At 57.5% G+C, this 20,012-nt stretch overlaps 1 protein-coding gene across 5 annotated transcripts in view; it reads left to right on the top strand.

Moving 5' to 3' along the window:
* The window catches only part of PHACTR3 (phosphatase and actin regulator 3), a 150,489-nt gene that overhangs the window by 77,138 nt on the left and 53,339 nt on the right, over nt 1-20,012 (top strand). For all 5 annotated transcript variants that reach the window (XM_070421368.1, XM_070421363.1, XM_070421364.1 and 2 more), the window contains exon 2: nt 16,537-16,698. In XM_070421368.1, coding sequence (XP_070277469.1) covers nt 16,537-16,698 — 162 coding nt within the window. The remainder of the gene's footprint in view (nt 1-16,536; nt 16,699-20,012) is intronic.

Raw genomic sequence — 20,012 nt, 5'->3', positions numbered from 1 at the left:
TATTTGTCCTTCATCTCATGACACCTTGACCTCCGGAGTCAGGTCAGAGACTCAGCCCAGCCTCTAAATAGTCCACTGTTGCCACAGATGTGAAATGCATGCTTCATAGTAGACCCGCTTCTCTTATTCACACTAAGTTCTTCTTCTGGATTTTCAATAGCTGCAGCTTCCTTATATATGCAACCACCTAGCCTCCCTCAGTACATATTTCGATATTATCTATTAATTATAATTTTATATCATTATGAGGGAATGACATGGCTAGGTTCCCAAACCGCAGCATGTTTGAAATGTTTACCCCTCCTGAGGCTTTTGTGAACATGGGGATCAGTCATGACAATGACACTCAGACCGCAGCCAGTGGCCAGGCCTGCAGGATGCTCACATGGCCCCTCCTAGGGCCGAGACCAGCGTTCCTGGCTCCCAGAAGCCAGTGCTCCTTGGTCTCCTGCCCAGATCCCATTGGCGTTAATGGACGTTCTGCTCGGGCCTGGAAAGATAATAGTAATGGAGCCTTTCCCCAGAGCTGGTAATTGGGGAAAGAAGTGTTTGTTCTGCTTTGCCCGTTCCTGGCTTGTTTTTGCTTAGGAAGTGGACACACAGGGTCACACACATACACAGGAAGCCGGATCGACTAGCGGCCCCTCCGTTTGGCAACCCAGGCTCGACAGACGGGGACCGTCCCAGTCCGGCCTGTGTGGTGTGGAGCTGGGAGCTTTCTCTGCCGGGCTCCAGCCCCCGGAGGTGCCTCAGCTAGTGTGCGGGCCTTCCCCGGTGCTTCTCTCAAACCCGCTCCGGTTTTCTTCCTACAAAGATGCAGAATCCAAGTGTTGAGAGACAGGTGTGGGGCAGAGATGACTGAAGTGGGTAAGTACAGAGGGCTCATGGCCTCGCCGAGCTGCGCCCAGGGTGTCACGCGGGCGCTGCGTCGCCCCAAGGCGCCAGCCATGTCCCCAGGAATCTCTCCCTAAGGCCTGCTCTGCGAGTGGCTGGGAAGAGCCCAGGCTGTGTTCTCAAAGCCCAGCAGTCCTGCTATGGGACAAGTGTCAGTCCCAAGTTCCTAGCAAGTCCTGGAGCTCTGCCTCCTGGGCCCAGCTGAGTCCCCCCGCCACCCAGGGCCGTCACTGTGGCGGTGACAGCGCTGCTCTGATTCGATAAGGCTGGGTCCTGTGTCTGTGCACCGGGCAGGGGTTGTGGGTGGGGGAAGGGGCATTAGTCAGGATGAGCTGGGCTCCTGCTACTGTGACCACTGGGACATCCATTCCTCTCCGTGCTGTGCGTTGAGCACAGGCAGCAAAAGGACTCTGCTTACGGCACCAGCTTGGCAGGTGCTCCACCCCTATACCCCACCCCCACCCGCCCGCACAGCCACCGGCAGGAAACAGGAGCGCGAGAACCGGAACACGGCTTGCGAGTGTCTGTGAACACTAATAGTCTGCGATGAGCTGGCCTGCCGGTCCCCAAATATTTAGTTCCTACCCCTTCCTCAGGGAGACAACCCCAAGCCCCAGCCAGTCATTGCCTACGGCTCATCGTCTGGGATCTGTATAGCGACTCAACTTTACGTCCTGTTCGCATGTGGCTCTCGTGGTCAGAGACTTCGACCCCCTTGCGGACCCTCGAATTTCCGATTCTCCTTCCTGAGGCGCCGGGTTATCTGCACAGCGTCTCCCGCATCGCTTGGCTCTGTTACGGAGGGAAGAGCGTGGTGCGTTGCCTTGTCTTGGACGCGGGATCAGAATGCTTCCTCTGCCCGGCGCTTCCATCTGGTCCCATCGGGAAGGGGTGAGGACGCTGTGGTGGTGGCCGAGCGCCAGCCGGTCCCCAGCCCCAGGGCCAGCGCCTCCACCGGCCGGGCCATCTGCAAGGCGCAGCGCCTGGGGAGGAAGGCAGGGACAGTGGAGCAGCATGGTGGCACGCACAGGCTCAGTGTGGGTGTGAGGATGTAGGAAAGTCTCCCCCAGACGGTCCAGCCGTGTTCCCTCTTTGTTCTCCTTATACAGCGAGACCTAGTTTTAACCGACAGCAGGGTCATCTGTAGGAAGTGGATGCTTTTGAAAGTCAGTGACAGCCACATATTGGCAGTTTCGAATGATCTGGTCTAAGACAACACGGGGGTTAAACCTTGAGCAAATCAGCACCTGGCACAGCTGTGTTCAAAAGGAAGCCACCGTCTTTCAGCCGCGTGCTGTCGCGTGCCGTGAGCAGCTGTGCGTGAAGCCACCGTGGCTGCCTGTGTGGCCTCCTGTCCTCACCAGAGAGTCTGGTGACAGGGACCTCCCCGCTTGAGAGCGCCACTCCTTACCCAGATAAGCGCCCATTAGATCTTGTGAAAATTTAATGTGTTGAGTGTGTCGTTCATGAGGTTTTTAATAGGTGAGTGTTTAGCCCTCGGTAATGCCAGAGGAATAATACATTAACGATGGGCCCCCAGGGGCCGGGGCAACAGGTGGCACACTGGGCGAAAGTCACTTTTCCTTATTTGCAGCTCATCTTTAAAGGGACTTTTCTCCCTTTACTTCTCTTCCCGAGGTGACCTCAAGTCCGCCGGTGCTGTGGGGCTTTAACTGGATTCTGTGCTCTTAGCCCGAAGGACACAGCACCCTCCCCCTGGAGAAATGGTTAAATCAAATGAGTACTCCCAACTCAGCCTGGGTTTGGGGAGATCCAAACAGACTTTGGGGGACTTTGTGGCTGGCTTCTCCCCCAGTGTCATCACGGGTGTGACCGGCGTGAACATGAGCAAGTCACACATGCGAGCTGACTCCAATAAGGTGGGCGCTGAGCTTCTGTGAGCACTGAGAGTCTGCGATGAGCTGGCATCCCCTGAGCTGGCATCACAGTTGGGATCCCCTGAGAGCCCCAGAGAAGGTGACCTGGGCACAGGGGGTCCTGAGAGAGGGTGACCTGGTCACAGGGGGCCCTGAGAGAAGGTGACCTGGTCATGGGGGAGCCCAGAGAAGGTGACCTGGTCACAGGGGGGCCCTGAGAGAAGGTGACCTGGTCACAGGGGGGCCTGAGAAGGTGACCTGGGCACAGGGGGGCCCTGAGAGAAGGTGACCTGGGCACAGGGGGGCCCTGAGAGAAGGTGACCTGGGCACAGGGGGGCCTGAGAAGGTGACCTGGGCACAGGGGGCCCTGAGAGAAGGTGACCTGGGCACAGGGGGGCCCTGAGAGAAGGTGACCTGGGCACAGGGGGCCCTGAGAGAAGGTGACCTGGTCACAGGGGGGCCCTGAGAGAAGGTGACCTGGTCACAGGGGGGCCCTGAGAGAAGGTGACCTGGGCACAGGGGGCCCTGAGAGCCCCAGAGAAGGTGACCTGGGCACAGGGGGCCCTGAGAGAAGGTGACCTGGGCACAGGGGGCCCTGAGAGCCCTGGAGGATGTGGCCTGACTGCGCTCCTGCCTGGGGTGAGGTGGAGCCCGCTACGTCCCCTGCGCGGAGGCCTGGGCTGTTTCTGAGCGTCAGTGAGACCGCACCCTGAGAAAGCGGCCGGGCTGTGTTTCTCCGAATCGCCGCAGCCTCCAGGTCTCCCCGGCAGCACCGGCGCAGGCAGAGGACGGTCTGTGCTGGCCGGCCTGTGCTGGGCGGCCTGTGCTGGTGGCCTTCTCCAGGGAGAAGGGGCACTGCCCGCCCCCTCCAGCGGCACATGCTGAAGAGCAGCACAGCCTCCACGGGAGGCCAACATCGGGACACCCATTTCCAGGGGGTCCTCACCACACCTGCGGCTCCTGGAGGCCCAGGCTGCTCACACGTACGTGTCAGTCAGCATGGAACCACCCTGAGAAGCCATGGCTCACCAACGGCGGCCACGTCCTCTGTCTCTTCATTCCGTCCCCTTTGCTCACTGGGCTGGGGCACCGTGGCGTGTCCTGCAGTGCTGTCTCTGGCTAGACCTTCCAGGACACCCAGCGGACCCATCTGCTCGCATGGGCCGCACTCCGGTCCCCATGTGCTGGGTCGGGGCTGGGCTCCCCGTGCAGTCCAGCCCTCCCACCAGAGCCCTTCCGCAGGAGCCGCACACGCTTCCCTGAGTCTCCGTTGATCTCAGGACGCGGGCTCTGTGAATATCCTCGCTGTGTATTTCTTTCCAGATTTTGGACCGGGGTTGTGGCTCTTCCAAGTATCTTAAGAATCTGCCCTGGGCCACCCCTCCTGGCAGCATCTCACTCAGACCTCACAGGTCCCACCAGGAACCCCTGGTGGTTTTTCATTCTCTGTGTGTTTTGATGTTGGAAGGGAAAACCCATTCTGTTGAAAATCAAAGACTTAATCAAAGCGCTTGCTTTTTGTGATTCCCTTGAAAACGGCAACTTTGCCCAGGGCCTCCGTCATGTCTTCACTCATTGACAAATATTCACTGAGAGGCTGACTGTGGCCAGAGCCGGCGGCGCAGGAAGCTAGCCGGGGACCCGGGATGCCGATGAGGTGACGGCAGCTGTGCTGGCTAAACAGCGCATGGCCAGACACCGCAGGGGCTTCCATGAGCCCCAGGCGTTCAGTCCTGAGGACAGCCATTCCCAGTGGGTGCTAACGCCATCCCGTTTCATAGATGTCAGGAAGCCGAGGCGGCCGGGGGGGAGGGGGGGTGCAGGGGATTGCTGCATTTCGGCAGTGAGTGGGGACTTGAGTTCACAGCCGGTCCATTCTGGCCCGTGGAACCACTGGGCAGCGCTACCCTGGGCTGCACAGAACCAGCCCACGGCCGCTCCGTCAGGAGGTCCGGGCTGAGCACTCAGTTTGTGTGGGATTCTGCCTGATTGATGGAGTCATTCCAGCAACAAGTGCAGGGTCCCAGCTGTGCCATGGCGCCGTGTGGGAGCAGCGCCAGCCCAGCGCGTGAGGGTCCGGTGCCCCACACCCTTGCCCGCTCTTGTGATGGTCCCGAACATCTCTGACACACCCGGTCACACTGCTCTGAGCAGTTGCATGTTGAGTCACAAAACAGGTGCCCACAAGAGCACCCACCACACTTCCTGTCCCCACGAGCAGGGCCGCGCAGGGTCCGAGGCTCCGGAGCAGCGCCCTCCTGCTCCCTGCGGTGCTCCCTGCAGGCGCTCTGGGCTTAACTTCATTACTTAATGGGCCAGGAGGGATGATGGCTGAGGCCAGACTTAAGCGGTCCCCACGGACTCACTGCTAACAATGCATTTAAACCACCACAGGGAATTCCTCGTGGGCTGGGAACTGTGACCCAGAACTTTCACCATTTCATGTTTATAAAGGGAGTTGGAGAGTAAGACATTTAAAGAGGCATCTCAGGGGGAACACTGGGTCATTAGGGGGCCCAGCCTCTGAAGCAGGTGGACACGGTGTGCACTTTGCCATGCTCTGAGCTGGGCACCCGTGGGTGGGTGAGCAGTGGACCTGGAAACCCCCCTTCGCCTGGGGAGAGGCTCCCGTCCTCGGGGAGCCTTTCTGGACTGTACTCGTCTCTTTACCACGCGGCGCCCAAGGAGAGGCAGGCGAGACGAATGGCAGTGAAGCTCTTTGGAGAGAGGTGTGAATCGGCCCTTCCCAGGGGATGTGCACCTGTCCTCCCAATGGAAAGTGCTCGGCCCCGCTCATTCTCACCTGAGCTCGAGTCACCTCTTGTAGGAAATGTGTCCAGTCCTCATTCCGTGCTCTCTCCTGGTCCCCAAACACTTCCCTGGCTGCCTCAATGCACCTGTGCATTCCATTCATTCATTGATGTCTGAGAGCCCAGGGAGCCATGAGCCGTGAGGCCAGGTGAGCCATGAGCCCAGGGAGCCCTGAGCTGTGAGCCCAGGTGAGCCATGAGCCCAGGGAGCCCTGAGCTGTGAGCCCAGGTGAGCCATGAGCCCAGGGAGCTGTGAGCCCAGGGAGCCGTGAACCCAGGGAGCCATGAGCCCAGGGAGCCGTGAGCCCAGGGAGCCGTGAGCCCAGGGAGCCCTGAGCTGTGAGCCCAGGTGAGCCATGAGCCCAGGGAGCCCTGAGCTGTGAGCCCAGGTGAGCCATGAGCCCAGGGAGCTGTGAGCCCAAGGAGCCGTGAACCCAGGGAGCCATGAGCCTAGGGAGCCGTGAGCCCAGGGAGCCGTGAGCCCAGGGAGCCATGAGCTGTGAGCCCAGGGAGCCATGAGCCCAGGGAGCCCTGAGCCCAGGGAGCCCTGAGCCCAGGGAGGTCAAGCACCACGTCTAGTTCTGCTCGTCAGCACCCCGCCAGCACCCAGCACCGAGCAGATGGCTGTGTTAGTTTGGGGGTTTTGCAAGGTGACTCCAGGCCAAGGGTTAGAGGGAAAGTGCTCGCAGGAGACACTGGTAATGGATGGGGAAAGCCACACAGGGAAGGGGCCAGGGCCAAGGCGAGGGGGTCAGAGGGCAGCTGCAGCCGGGTACACGGGGGACTCGAGTGAGAGCAGCTCCTCAGAGTTTGTCCCACGAGAGGCCAGGGGGCCGGGCCTGGCTTGTGTGATGTCGGTCATTGGCTCAGGCCAGCTTCTGTGCCGGCTACGGGTCAGTGCAGGCCCTGTGTTCTGCTCAGCCCCCAGACACGCCTGGAGGAGCAGGCTGCCACCTCATTCAAAGTCTGCACAATTCCTGATGTGCTCCAACACAGGGCAGTGTTGAAGCGTCAGCTAGTCCGTTGGTGGTCACGGGAGCACGTTTACAATTCCCACAGCCAAAGTGCTGTGAAGTACGCCACCTTTACCACATTCCTAATTTAAGGCTAAGTTCAAAGTTTGCACACTGAGTGAACCTTTGTTTTCCTGGCTCGTGCACGTCTGCGTGAGTCACAGTCCTGGTGTGTGTCATCTGATCGTGCGGTGTCCGCACCAGCTCCCCCTGCACCCCAGGCTCCCAGCTCTGCAGAGGGCTGGGCTGGCGGGAAGGGAGACGCCAGGCTGGATGCTGCCGAGGGAGCTGCCACAACAGTGGGAGCTTCAGGGACATTCTGAGCAGACAGGCTCCGTCTGCAGGGCAGTTCCCAGGCTGGCCTGTCACCCATGTGACTTCACAGAAAGCGTGCCTTGCGGACTTGTGGCTTGTTGGGTTGTGTCCATCTCACTCTTTGCTTCCATGAAAGTCACCAGCGAAGCCAGGGCCAGGCCAGGGCCCACGTGAGGCAGGTGCCACAATGACGGGAGCACAGACACCTGCAGGCATGGAGCCCAGCACCCTCCGTCCGCTCTGTAGTGGGAGCTCTCCATCAGCCGCCGCAAATCTACTGCTCGGAGCCAGAACGAGGGAGCCAGGCAGGGTGTTGGGTGGCAGAGACTCACCCAGTTCAGGAAGCAGCCAGCGTATGAGTCCCGGGCACCTGCCTTGCTCTGTGGGATCATCGTCCCCGATGTGCCTGGACCAGCTGCCCATGCTTAGGGACAGGGAACGTGAGCAGCGCCTTTCCTCTGGTTCTCAAATGCTGGCTGACGCCTGCGGGGCCTCCCTGGATTCTGTTTCAGAGCCTGGGAGCGAGTTCCATAGGAACTCTGCTTTCATGGTCAGTTAGCTAAGAGGGACATTAAACTAATGAACACACACATCAATAGCTAATTATAAATTGCACTGAAGACTACGGTGGAAAAAATAACAGCAAACCTAACAGATGGGTATGGAGGATAAGACCACGGGGCATGAATAGGAGTTCGTTGAGGAAAAGTGTTGCCTCCAGAGGGATGGCCTGGGAGGCAGCCCTGTGGTGTGAGAAACTTGATGAGTCGGAGCAGGAAAGAAAGAGCTACAACTAGAGCATGGTGGAGAGGGCATGGCGTGAGGTAAGCTTAGAGAGCAGAGGTCGGGAGGCTGGGGTCACAGTTGGGTTTAGTGTTTCATGCTGAGAGTCACTGTGACATTAAGTGTGGAAGTGGCGTCAGACCCTGTTTGCCTAGTGAGGCTGGAATCGCAGACGTGGGGAAACCAAGGAGGCAAGCGGCTGCAGTTGCTGGGGGAGACTGAGGCTGGCCTGGGCCCCAGGTTAATGTGGGGACAGGGAAAGGGATCAGGATCAGAAACCATTCCTGCTCTCCCTCTCCCTTCTTAGAGCGGCCACTGGAACCGTTTCCCTGAAGACAGTGCTAAAGGGACCACTTAAGGCAGGAGTTGGCAAATGAGGACCCACAGACCAAATCTGCCTGCCATTGGTTTCTGTAAAAAAAGTTGTATTGAAGTGTAGCCCTGCCTAGTAACTGGCACGCCATCTCAGCTGCGTTCCCCCTACAGCAGCTGAGTGGGGGCGTCGCCACAACGTGTGGCCGTGGAGTCTTGAGCTATTTACTCTCTGGCCCTTCCCAGAAAACACGTGCCTGTTTCTGACCTCAGCTGACCGAGTGTAGAACATGTTTCAAAATACAAATCTTTTGACTCAGAATCTTCCCAGCATTTAAAATGTGTTTAATTTCTCTAAAAAATGCTAAAGTGTGCATATTTCTAAAAAATCACTTGTCTGTCCTTAAGCTTTGAATGATGTGCTAGAAGAACCTCATCTCACACCTGAGCTTCAGAAAGTCAGGGTTGGGCCCTGGCCGATGTGGCTCCGTTGGTTGGAGCGTCATCCCATGAACCAAAAGGTCACCTGTTCAATTCCTGCTCAGGGCACAGGCACGGAGTGCAGGAGGCAGCCCATCAATGTTTCTCGCTCACATTGATGCTTCTCTCTTTCCCTTTCCCTTCCTCTCTCTCTAAATTCAATAAAAACATATTTTTAAAAATTTAAAAAAAGAGAAAGTCAGGGTTAGGACTCAGGCATTGAGGAAGTCAGACAATATTATTTGTCTAAACTGACACTGCTCGCTGTTAATCTGCTCCCTGAAGCACTCATTTTTCTCACTCTGTCAAACAGGGTCTCTAGGAGGATGTCTGTGAAAGCAGTTTTTAAGTCTGCAGTCTTGGGCATCTCCCAAAAACGTGTGTGTGTGTGTGTGTGTGTGTGTGTGTGTGTGTGTGGTGTGTGTGTGTGTGTGTGTGTTTGTTAATCCTCACCCGAGGATATTTTTCTATTGATTTTTAGGGAGAGTGGAAGAGAGAGGGAAAGACAGAGAGAAACTTCGATGTGAGAGAAGCACATCGATTGGTTGCCTCCTGCATGAGCCCCAAACAGATTCCGGGCCTGGGAGGAGCCTGCAACCAAGGTATGTGCCCTTGACTGGAATTGAACCCGGACCCTTTGATCCGCAGGCCGACGCTCTATCCACTGAGCCAAATCGACTAGGGCCCAAAAGCATTTGTATAAGAATTCATGTACCTGGCGTCCTACTAGGCCGTGTAGCAACAAAGGGCGGGGATGATGCAATGACAAGGCAGCTTTCCCAGGTTCCCCCCTTCCCGGACCCGACCTCTTCATGTGTAACTCCTGGTCCGAAGCTCTGCACTGTGCCTCAGAACTGCTTTATTTACGGAGCTAAGCTGATTTTCACTTGGAGAAATTGCCATATGTCTGGCAGGCACCCGGGCCCGTTGGCAGAATCACGGGGTTGATACTAAGCAGATGGGCCTTCTAGTGAGATGCGCTGTTTTTTCCACCATACATGTGAGGGAAAAGAAGGCACTTTAATCACTTTAATAATGTCTTGATTTTTCCACTGGTGTACAGGCACAAATGATGCCGTTATCTGGTCCCAATTTCAGCATCCTTGCTGGGAGGCGGGGGCGCGGGGGCACTCAGACAGCTGGAAGAAGCTTAGGGACTTGGGAAAATTTGAGGCCCAACCTCTGCTACGCTCTTAGAGAATCCTGTTATCTTTGGAACACAGATATCGGGGAGGATCTTGTATATTCCAAAACTACGTCGTGTCGTTAACACTACACAGCAGGAGTGCGTTCCTCAGGTCTATTGCTCCAGCTGCGTTTGACAGCTTTCGTGCGGTTATTGCTATCTGGGCATCAAGGTGTGAATAGGGTTGCCTGGCCCATCTGTTTAGGAAAAGCTGGCTCAATGGGTGAATAGGAGTGCTTACTGCAGGACCTCTCAGAGCCTTTCCTCTGATACAGGTGGTGGGACTCTTCAGGGAAGGCTTTGAGAGTAGATAGTGTTTTCCATCCACAAAGCATCTCTCATGACAGGGTTCCATGGAACACACTTTGGGAAACGCTGATGCCATGCCCAGATGGTGAACATTAGTCAGTGAGCCTGGATGCCAGTCCCAAATCCGCCACTTAAGAGCTGTGTGTCTCCGCCCTCAATCTCGGCTTCCTGACTGTGAGATGGAGCTGAAAAGGTCATCCCTGCCCCCTAGGGTTGTCTGCTTGAGCTAGAAGAAGAATTCGGCACCCACCCCTGGGGCATTTAAAAATCTCATCTACATTTAGGCAGGATCCCGACCCACCATACTCCAGGGCCTTGCTTCCTCCTCTGTGTTTCTTAGCACCTCCACTAATGAGCAAGGGAGAGGAATGCCATCCGAGTTAAGGGCGGCTTAGGTGGCTGCCGGGAGAGGTGATGGCCAGCCGGAGGCCTGGCGGTTGCTTAGGAACTGCAATTATCCCACATTGAGGGGCACAGAGGTGAGCCCAGGTGGTTGTTGATAACCATGGACCTGTGTTTCAATTTTGTCTCAGTTTTCCTGTCTCAGGATGAGTCTCTCTCATTCATTCTTTCCTTCATTCACTCACTCACTCCCTTCATTCCTCCACTCCATGTGCCAGGCACTGTGCTGGGTGCCAGAGGAGGAGGGAGAGGTGCTGTCCGGGTCCTGATCCTCAGCACCGGGAAGGTAGCCGTCTCCTGACATGGGCCGTTATTGACCACGGGTTCTGATGGGTGTGCTCTCAGCCCAGGACAGCCTGCAGAGCCCCCCAGGAGTTCTCCCCTTTGAATGAATTAGCCCTTCTTACTGCCTCCGCCTGCCCCACCCGCCCCACCTGCCCCACCTGCCCCACCCAGTTCAGTTCCTTCATGCTGAGAAGCGACAGTGCTCCTTCCTGGATGTGCTCACGTGGAGCCCTATTCTGTTCGTATTGATCAGTGCTCCCAAAGTATCCCCTCTCCCGTTGTTACTCAAGAATCTTCCAGGAAGAGTGGGCCAGGCCAGGCAGGGATGCTTACACATCTGGGAGACTTCAGATCTGTTTTGAAAATGTGGCTCGGGAGGTCCAGACAGACCCGTCCTGTCGGCCGGGCGATTGGAATGCCCAGCACTTGCTTTGTAGATGCCGTCAAGCTGTGTCTTGCAGCCAGGATGCGGCTTTAATGACCTCTTCCCTCCCTGCTTCTCCTCCCTCATCCTGTGTCCCTGATGACAGTATCTGTTCCCTGTGCTCTGACCAGGGGTCAGGATAAGGGCTTTGGCGGCGTGACCTGGGAAAATGATTTCACTTCTCTTGGCCTCCATTTTTGCCTTTGAAATGTGGGCAATGAAAACAGTCACCTGTCCTCTAGGGTCTGGGTGGGAACGGGACGAGCTCATCCATGCTAGGAGCTCAGGACACAGCTCGCCACACGGCACGGGCCTTGATGGTGACAGCAAAACAAAGCTTGGTCTTCTTGGTTCTTCCACGTGCATCCATGTCTCCCCTTGACTCCTCTCCCTGCTCTGAGGAGGACTCTGCCTTGGTGACATCTCTGGTTCCCTCCCTCCTTTCTCCACTGGCCCCACTGCCCTCACTGCCTGTTCCCTCTCAACCAGCCTCCCTGCCATCCATCTTGTTCCCCTGCAATCTGCCCATCACCCCAACATCCTGTGAGGCCTTCCCGCAATGCTGATCTCACAGCAGGTTCCCCAGTGATTCCTGCACCCTCAGGGCTTCTGATGCGGCCACACACAGCTCCTCATGGCCAGGCCGCAGCCTCGCTCCATCCCCCCCATTCTGGCAGCCAGGAGCTCCAGCCTGAGAGTTCTCAGATTCCAGTGCACAGACCCTGCCAGCAAACTAGTGCATGAGGACAACATGGCTCGTTAGTTTCCTCATGTATCCATATGTGTTTAATTAAAAGATTCTCTTTGTACTTTGAGATTATATCCTTCCTATTAGTTATGGATGCTAGTTTTGTGTATGTTTACTTGTGTGTGTGTGTGTGTTGGTCATTAGTCAATGCCATAGAAAGTTGGCATCTCACTTTTATGCATGGAAATGTTACTCAACCTCAGGCTAGGGACATCGGCTCTCACTTCCCTGCGTTCCTCCCCTTTCTCCAATCACAGCGTACTGTCAGGCTTTGATGGATCTGCGCCTTTTATTTAACACCTACTCAATCTGCAAGGCCCAAGTCAAATGTCCCCCCTGCTCAGTTTCCAGAACTGCTTCTCAGAAGTGTGTGCTCCGCAGTTGTAATCCCCTGTCTATTCTTCCTGCTGATGCCTTGCCCACGTTCTCCCTGTGGTCAGTGAGCCACCAGAGCAGGGAGTCCAGCACCACTTCCTTCTGCTCTGGGCAGGGACGGACTCAGGGGAGACACAGAGGCCACACGCTGTTGCTCCTTATCCCAGCTTCTCATTTACAGCTTTCATAGCGCATGTCTGTTTCGGGAGGTATCTCGTTGTTCCCTTGTTCATTTTCTTCCTGCTCCATAAGCAGGTGAGCTTCATGCCACCTGAGACAGCACCTCGTGTTGACTTGATGCAAACTCAGCGCGGCCCTGGTGCACAGCGAGCCTCGGCTGATATTGATGATGAGTTGGTGAGTGAATAAATAAACATGCAGAAACCATGTTCCGACGTTGTCTGATACAGATGGTGAGTGTCTCCCGAGAAGCCAGCCATGCAGCACGTGCATTGGTGCCTGACCTCACTCCTTCCACTGTGCTGTGAGGCCGGTGTCCCGGGGGTGTGGGAAGAGAAGACAGGGATGGGTCAGTGGTCAGGAGGCAAGAAAGCAGAAATGCCTGGCATGACTAAGGGGTGGACTTTGGACTCAGATGGACGGGGCCAGGTCCTGGCTCCCGCACTCGCATCCCAGGCTCACAGGTTGAGCAGGCGTGTTTATTGGAGCACTGTGTGGGTGCAGGCATCGGTGAAGATGCCAGGACACAGCGATGGGCAAGACAGACACAGTGCCTGTGCTCTGGAAAAATAACAATAAGCCCTACACCCAGGATGATACCAGAGTGGCCAGGGCTGGGATGGAAGGGAATATTATGAATAAGGGAGTTGGCCCTGTGCTGGGCTTGGAGATGAGCTGTAAGCTCAGGGAGTGAGGCTGTGGCATTGGTGCTCCTCGCTGCCTGTTCTAGAATGTGCCTGACTTGCAGGTTTATGGGATCCATCGATGGGGAGGTGGGTGGAGTTGGGTACTGGGGACAAGCTCCAGCTGCCCTGAGCCTGATAGGGGACTGGGAGGAGCGGCACCTGTGCCTTCAGCTCGGTGCGTAATGTCAGCAGGCGCCCTCCGCTGGCCCCATCCTTCGCCTGGGCACCCGGGCCCCGCCTGCCCTGTGGCTGTGTGTTGTACCTCCTCACGCCCATGTGGGGAAACATTTTCATTAATTAACTGCTAATGTATCACAGGCAGCAGAGGTGGGAACTTAGCACCTGAGCTATTTAGAGGACAGAGGGCCTGCTAATGCGTCTGCCCCGCGGATCCTCCCACCGGGAAGGGCAGGGCTTCCGTGGCAACTCCAGACACACTCAGAGATTCAGAGGCTGAGACGGAGGGAAGCAGCAGCATGCCCAGCCCGCCCTTCTCTCTGGACACACATGTAGAGGTGCATGCACACCCACCCAGGTGTGGACATGCTCACCCACATACGTAAATGCCCACCATGCAGGTGCACACATTCCCACACACCCATCTCCTACATACCCACCCACCCACATTCACACCCACCCTCACACGTGCGGAGCCCACTCCATGCCCAGAAGGACCCATGCCCACCTCCGCTCACTGGGACCTCCATGCCCACAGTTGTTGACACACTCGTGCCCTCTCTGCTCTCAGGTGTTTATAAGGAATTCCTTCATTGAATGGCACAGCCTGGCTCCTGAACTTTCTATTCTTGGGTTGCAAGTCACAGTGTTCAGAAGCCCTCACCCACCTGGCCCTGGCCCGAGCCACCTGGGGAGGTGGGGAGAAGGTGTGTCTTCCTTGAGGCCCCTGGGCTTGGGGGGTCTCTGCTCCCTGATGAGAGCAGGCCCCTACGGGTCCCCCAGACTAAGCATGCTGCACGCCCAGCACATGAACGAATCAGGCCTTTGGAACTGAAGGTCCCCATGGCCCTCCTGAATGAGGAATCAAGTTCCAGCCCCTGTCTGCCTCCCCAGCTGCACCCAGGGCCCTCGTGGCTGCATCCTTCCTCCAAGCGCTTGACCTCACCCTTCCTGCATCTGGTGACCTGGCCCAGGGTCTCAGCAATGCAGGTAGCAAGTGGGGTGGGATTTGTGGTCCGATCTGTGGTTTGTTCTTCGTGCTGCTCCTTTTCGCTTTGCCTACCAGGAAGCTCAGAGCTGCATGTGTGCCCTCCTCTGGTGCCGTGTGAGGTCTCTACCCCTGGCTGCTGCGGCCCCGTCCAAATCCCCTTTCTCCGGACTTCCTCGATGTTCTTGTTCGGCGTGTGTTTCTCATACCTGCCACCCTCCTTGGTGGAGCCCAGCGAGGTGGTATAAAGAAAGGGGTGCTAACGCTCCATCATTCCCAGCTCATCTCTGGGGTCTTGTCTTCATCTACAAATGAGCCCCGGCTTGGGGAGACCTGGCCAGGTCTTTGCAGATTGTGCCCACATGCCTTCAGCCCGCCAGCGCTCCCGCAACGGGTGGCCCTGGCCGTTCCGCTCCATCTGGCGCCTGTGGGCGCAGGAAGGAACGGCGAGGATCAGGGAATAAACTGCCTCCAGGAAAGGAGGACCGGCTGCATCCTGCACGCCTGGCGTGGAGCTGGGCTAGGAAGGTGGAGGGATCCTGCCCGGCACCCTCGGGTCCCCCTGGCTCCATCATCCCTCACCTGCATGTCCCAGGCTCCTGCGGGGATTACAGCGGAAACAAGTGGAGAATGTCATTCCTTTGGTGCCTTCCTGGTTGCTGAGCCTGGAGGGAGAGGTTCCTCCCACCGGCCAGGGTTGTTCTATGGGCCAGCTGTGGCCGCAGCCCCCGCACACACGATTCATGCTGAATTAAGAGAGAAAGAGAGAGGGAGAGAGAGAGAGAGAGAGAGAGAGAGAGAGAGAGAGAACACACCCATGGCCTGGGAGAGAGAGAGAGAGAGAGAGAACACACCCATGGCCTGGCCCCCGTTGGCCTGTCCTGTCCTGGCTGGTGTCCCATCGTCGACCCCGCCCTGGGTGATCCATTGACGCGGTCACCCTAGGATCAGCTTAGAGACCCGAGAGGTGTCTGGGGTCAGGCTGCCCGAGGTCACACTCACCTCAGTGTTCCTCGCTCTGTGAGTCGACACAATGGCTCCCTGCTCTGAGCCTCAGCGTGCTCGTTTGTGAAGTGGATGTAATAACAGTGTCTACCCTATAGACTCACAGTGTGAGTACAATACCTGTCCCATGAGGCATTGCGCTGGGCCCGACAGTGACGGTCCATCACGGGTTCCTGCCCCTCTGGCTGCAGGTGGCCTCGTTTAGCCCAGTGACCCGGGGGTTAAATCTAAGAGCCTGCAGGGGCCTCAGGTCCTCACCACTGCCCCGTCCCAGGAGGGGTTAGGGGCAGCTTGGCATTGCTTTCTCAGTCCTGCCACAGCGACGCCTGAACTCGGCTCGGCTCTGCCCATCAGCGGGTGCGTGAGCCGACGGGCAGCACTGTGCCTTCAGAGGTCCGCCTTTCACCATTGCCTTAGTCGTGTTTTGTTTTCCGTTCTATCTGTAAAAAAAATACGCCTCCCACACGGCCTGTAGGGAGCCCACGCCATCCTCTCTCCCAGTCCCCCCCCCCCCCCGCCCCCGACTGTCCCTGAGCCACAGCAGGTGTCTGCTCACACCCTCTGCTTTATCTTCCCATGTCTGTGCATGGTTCACAGAAGGAGGGACGATGACCTAGCTGCACCCTGTCCACGGGCATGTGGTGGCCACCAGTCTCCTGTGTGGCGGCAACGCCGTGCACTTCCTCGGTCCGTCTCTCTGCTCCCTGCTGAGCATGCCAGTGGCTTCGCTCTGTCCACTCCTGGACTTAGTCATTCTCCCCTGTCCACGAGGAGCATGGCCAGGCCTGAGCCAGGGCTGTGGCAGAGCTGGCGGGGGCGGGGGGGGGGGGGGGGGTTGGCGCCAGATCATTGCGGCTCCTTGGTGGCCGCATGGATCCCTTCAGGAGCAGGAGCCAGGGCTGGACCTCACCTGGGACAGGAGGAAGACAGACTTCCTGAGGAAGCCAGGCTCAGCTGAGCAGCTGAAGGGCACAGAGCACAGAAGCAGCGGCAGGGCGAGCGGCATGGGTGGAAGGCGCAGCACAAGCAAAGGCCCTGGGGCGGGAGAGGTTCTGCCTTGGAACTCGCTGTCTTCAGATTGCTGTGCTGCAGGCAGAGCCCGGCTAGGGCTTCCAGCGGACTGTGGGAGGGCTGCAGGGGAGGGGCTCACAGAGGGGAAATGAAACACGCTCCCTGAGGGCCGGCCCAGGCCACCCGGGACACACCCGGCTCTGCAGAATCGCAGTGGCTCCTCAGGGTGTCACATGGGATTGGTGACTCCTGAGCCCCCTCGGTGTTGTCTTACAGATGAGATGGACCCCACGCCCCCAGTGCGCTCCGAATATCTGGTCTCAGGGATTCGCACGCCCCCCGCCAGGAGGAACAGCAGGCTGGCCACCCTGGGAAGGATCTTCAAACCCTGGAAATGGAGGAAAAAGAAAAATGAAAAACTGAAGCAGACGACGTCCGGTGAGCCCGGGAACATGGTGGTGTCATTGTTGCTGTGCTTTTTGTGGCCGATGTTATCTCCCCAGCCCCACATGGGGCGGGCTGCCCGTGGCCTCTGACAGCCAGGAGCCGCTCAGCCTCCCTGGGTCACTCCCTCCAGGGGGCCTTCCAGGCCCATCCACCTGCTGGGACAGGTCAGCACCATGACCCTCTTACCACCCAGACCCTAAGTGGCACACACGTCACCCGGGACCTTGTGAAAAAGGCAGGGCCAGGCTGCACCGAGACCCTGGCTTGTCACCAGCTCTTCTGGCTGACCCCCCTCCCCCGAGGAACAAGCACCCTGCCCTCCTGCACGGGAACTCACTTTGACAACGCTGGGCCCGGGGTCCCCAAGAGCCCCCTGGAGATTTGAGGGCAGGCCTCAGCTCTGCGCTTCCTGAAGAGGCTCCCTGTGGAGGTACAGACTTCAGCACCACCTGTGGCCAGTGCTGTTGCTGCAACATGCCCGTCTTAGGGAAGGACAGGCTCTGAGGGAGGAAGCACTCACGGGGCCAGGCAGCCTGGAGTCGGGGGGGTGCGGGGGGGGGTGCTGGGAATAGCACGGAGGCCCTGCTCAGTCCGGCCCCTGGACCACAGTGTATCCTTGGTGAAGGGACGGTCGGCCTTGAGAAGCAAACCCAGGGGAGACAGCATCTCGCCCACAGGCCCTCACTGGGCGCACCTCTTAGCTCTGCTGAGAACCATTAGTGAGCAGGTTGCTCATGTGGAATCAGCTCCGGGCCTTGGGGACTTGCCTCTGCGGTTTCGGGGTCCCCATTTCCTTCCCAGGGTTCAGAGGCTGGCAGAGACAAAGCCAGTGGGGGGACCGCTCATAGTAGCAGTTGGTCCTCTCATCTTTTTATACTTTTTATGTAAACATTATTATTATTAGTGGCCTGGTGCACAAAATTCATGCACAGGGGTGGAGGATGTCCCTCAGTCCGGTCTGCACTCTCTCCAATCTGGGACCCCTCAGGGGATGTCTGACTGCCGATTTAGGCCCGATCCCGGTGGGCCTAAATCAGCAGTCGGACATCCCTCTCGCAATCCGGGACCGCTGGCTCCTAACTGCTCACCTGCCTGCTGGCCTGCTCAGCCCCAAATGCCCCCCCCCCCCACCCCGCTAGCCTTCTTGCCCCCAACTGCCCCCCCTTGCTGGCCTGATCACCCCCAACTGCTCCCCCTGCTGGCCTGTTCGCCCCCAACTGCCCTCCCACTGGCCTGGTTGCCCCCAACTGCCCCCCCTGCCAGCCTGCTCACCCCCAACTCTTCTCCCGCTGGCCTGATCAGCCCTAACCACCCTTGCCTCGGCCCTGCCACCATGGCTTTGTCTGGAAGGACATCCAGAAAGTCTCCCAGTCTAATTAGCATATTACCCTTTTATTAATATAGACTAGTGGCTCGGTGCATGAAATTTGTGCATGGGGGTTGGGGGTATCCCTCAGCCCAGCCTGCACCCTTTCCAATCTGGGATCCCTTGGGGGATGTCCAACTGCCTGTTTAATCAGGCCTAAACTGGCAGTCGGACATCCCTCTCGCAATCCAGGACTGTTGGCTCCTAACCACTCACCTGCCTGCCTGCCTGATCACCCCTAACCACTCTGTCTGCTGGCCTGATTGCCACCATCTGCCCCCCATTCTGGCCTGATCACCCCTAACTGCCCCACCCCTGCCGGCCTGCTCACCCCCAACTGTCCCACCCTGCCAGCCTGATCACCCCCAACTGCCCCCACCTGCTGGCCTGCTCGTCCCCAACTGCCCCCCCCCCCCCGTCGGCCTGCTGGCCCCCAACTGCGTCCCCCCTGCTGGCCAGCTTTTCCGAAGCTGCCACCCCCTTCCAGCCAGCTCGCCCTCAACTGCCCCTCCTGCTGGCCTGATTGCCCCTAACTGCCTCTTCCTTGGCCTCGCCACCATGGCTTTGTCCGGAAGGATGTCTGGAAGCTCTCCCAGTCTAATTAGCATATTACCCTTTTATTAGTATAGACTAGAGGCCCGGTGCACAAAAATTTGTGCACTCGGGGGGGTCCCTTAGCCCGACCTGTGCCCTCTCGCAGTCTGGGACCCCTCGGGGGATGTCCACCTGCTGGCTTAGGCCCACTCCCCGGGGGATCAGACCTAAGCTGGCAGTCAGACATCCCTCTGGCAGCCTGGCAGCCCTCTGGGGATGTCCACTTGCCAGCAGGGAGCAGGCCTAAGCTGCAATTGGACATCCTTAGCACTGCTGAGGAGGCGGGAGAGGTTCCCACCACTACCACTGTGCTGGCAGCCATCAGCCTGGCTTGTGGCTGAGCAGAGCTCCCCCCTGTGAGAGCGCACTGACCACCAGAGGGCAGCTCCTGCATTGAGCGTCTGCCCCACTGGTGGTCAGTGTGTGTCATAGTGACCAGTCATTCCCAGTTCGTTCTGTGGTTAGGGTCAATTTGCATATTATCCTTTTATTATATAGGATTATTATTGGTTTTGTTAATCCTCACCCAAGGATATTTTTTCCATTGATTTTTAGAGAGACTGGAAGGGAGAGAGGGAGGGAGAGAGGGAGAGACAGAGGCAGAAAGAGAAGCATTGATGTGAGAGAGACATGATGATTGGCTGCCTCCCACATGTGCCCCAACCAGGACCTGGAACCAAACCTGAAGCCCAGTATGTGCCCTTGACCAGGAATCGAACCTAGACCCTTTGGTGTGTGGGGGCGAGGCTCTAACCACTGAGCAACTGGCCAGGGCTACATAATAATTTTTATTTATTTATGTTCTTTATTGATTAAGGTATTACATATGTGTCCTTCCCCCCCATCGCCCCCCCCCCCCACACATGATAATTTTTTTTAACCACCCACAAAGTTGATTGTCTAATTCTTCTTGTCCAGAATGAAAGCAACAGACACTCTTATTCAGCGAACCTGAGTGCAGGTACAAAGCAGCTGGTCAGCCGGGCGCGCCCACTTAGAGCTTCCCCTGATGTCCGGCACAGACCGGGAGCCATCATGACTCTGGTGGGGCCTCACAGGGGCTCGCAGCTGCTGGGGAGGAAGTGGGCAGGGTGGGCGTTGCTGGGGGTGGGTGGCCTGAGAAGACCCAGGTGAGGAGGTGACATTGAGCTGAGACATAATTGTTTCCCTTGAGGAAGGCAGGGAAAAGCATTGTAGCAGTGGGAACAGCCCATGCAAAGGCACTGAGTTGGAAAAGACATGTCCGTGCATCAGTGGAAGGCCTAGGGAGCCAAAGCAAGGTGACCTCTGTGACCTCAGGGGAGCCCCTGACACTCTCTGGGTTTGATGGCCACGGACGTGGTAT

This window comes from Myotis yumanensis, unplaced genomic scaffold (genome assembly GCF_028538775.1).
Source record: "Myotis yumanensis isolate MYYU_CA2020_CCGP unplaced genomic scaffold, mMyoYum1.0.hap1 SCAF_7, whole genome shotgun sequence".
NCBI classification, from domain to species: Eukaryota; Metazoa; Chordata; class Mammalia; order Chiroptera; family Vespertilionidae; genus Myotis; species Myotis yumanensis.
This window is presented reverse-complemented; position numbering and strand designations above follow the sequence as displayed.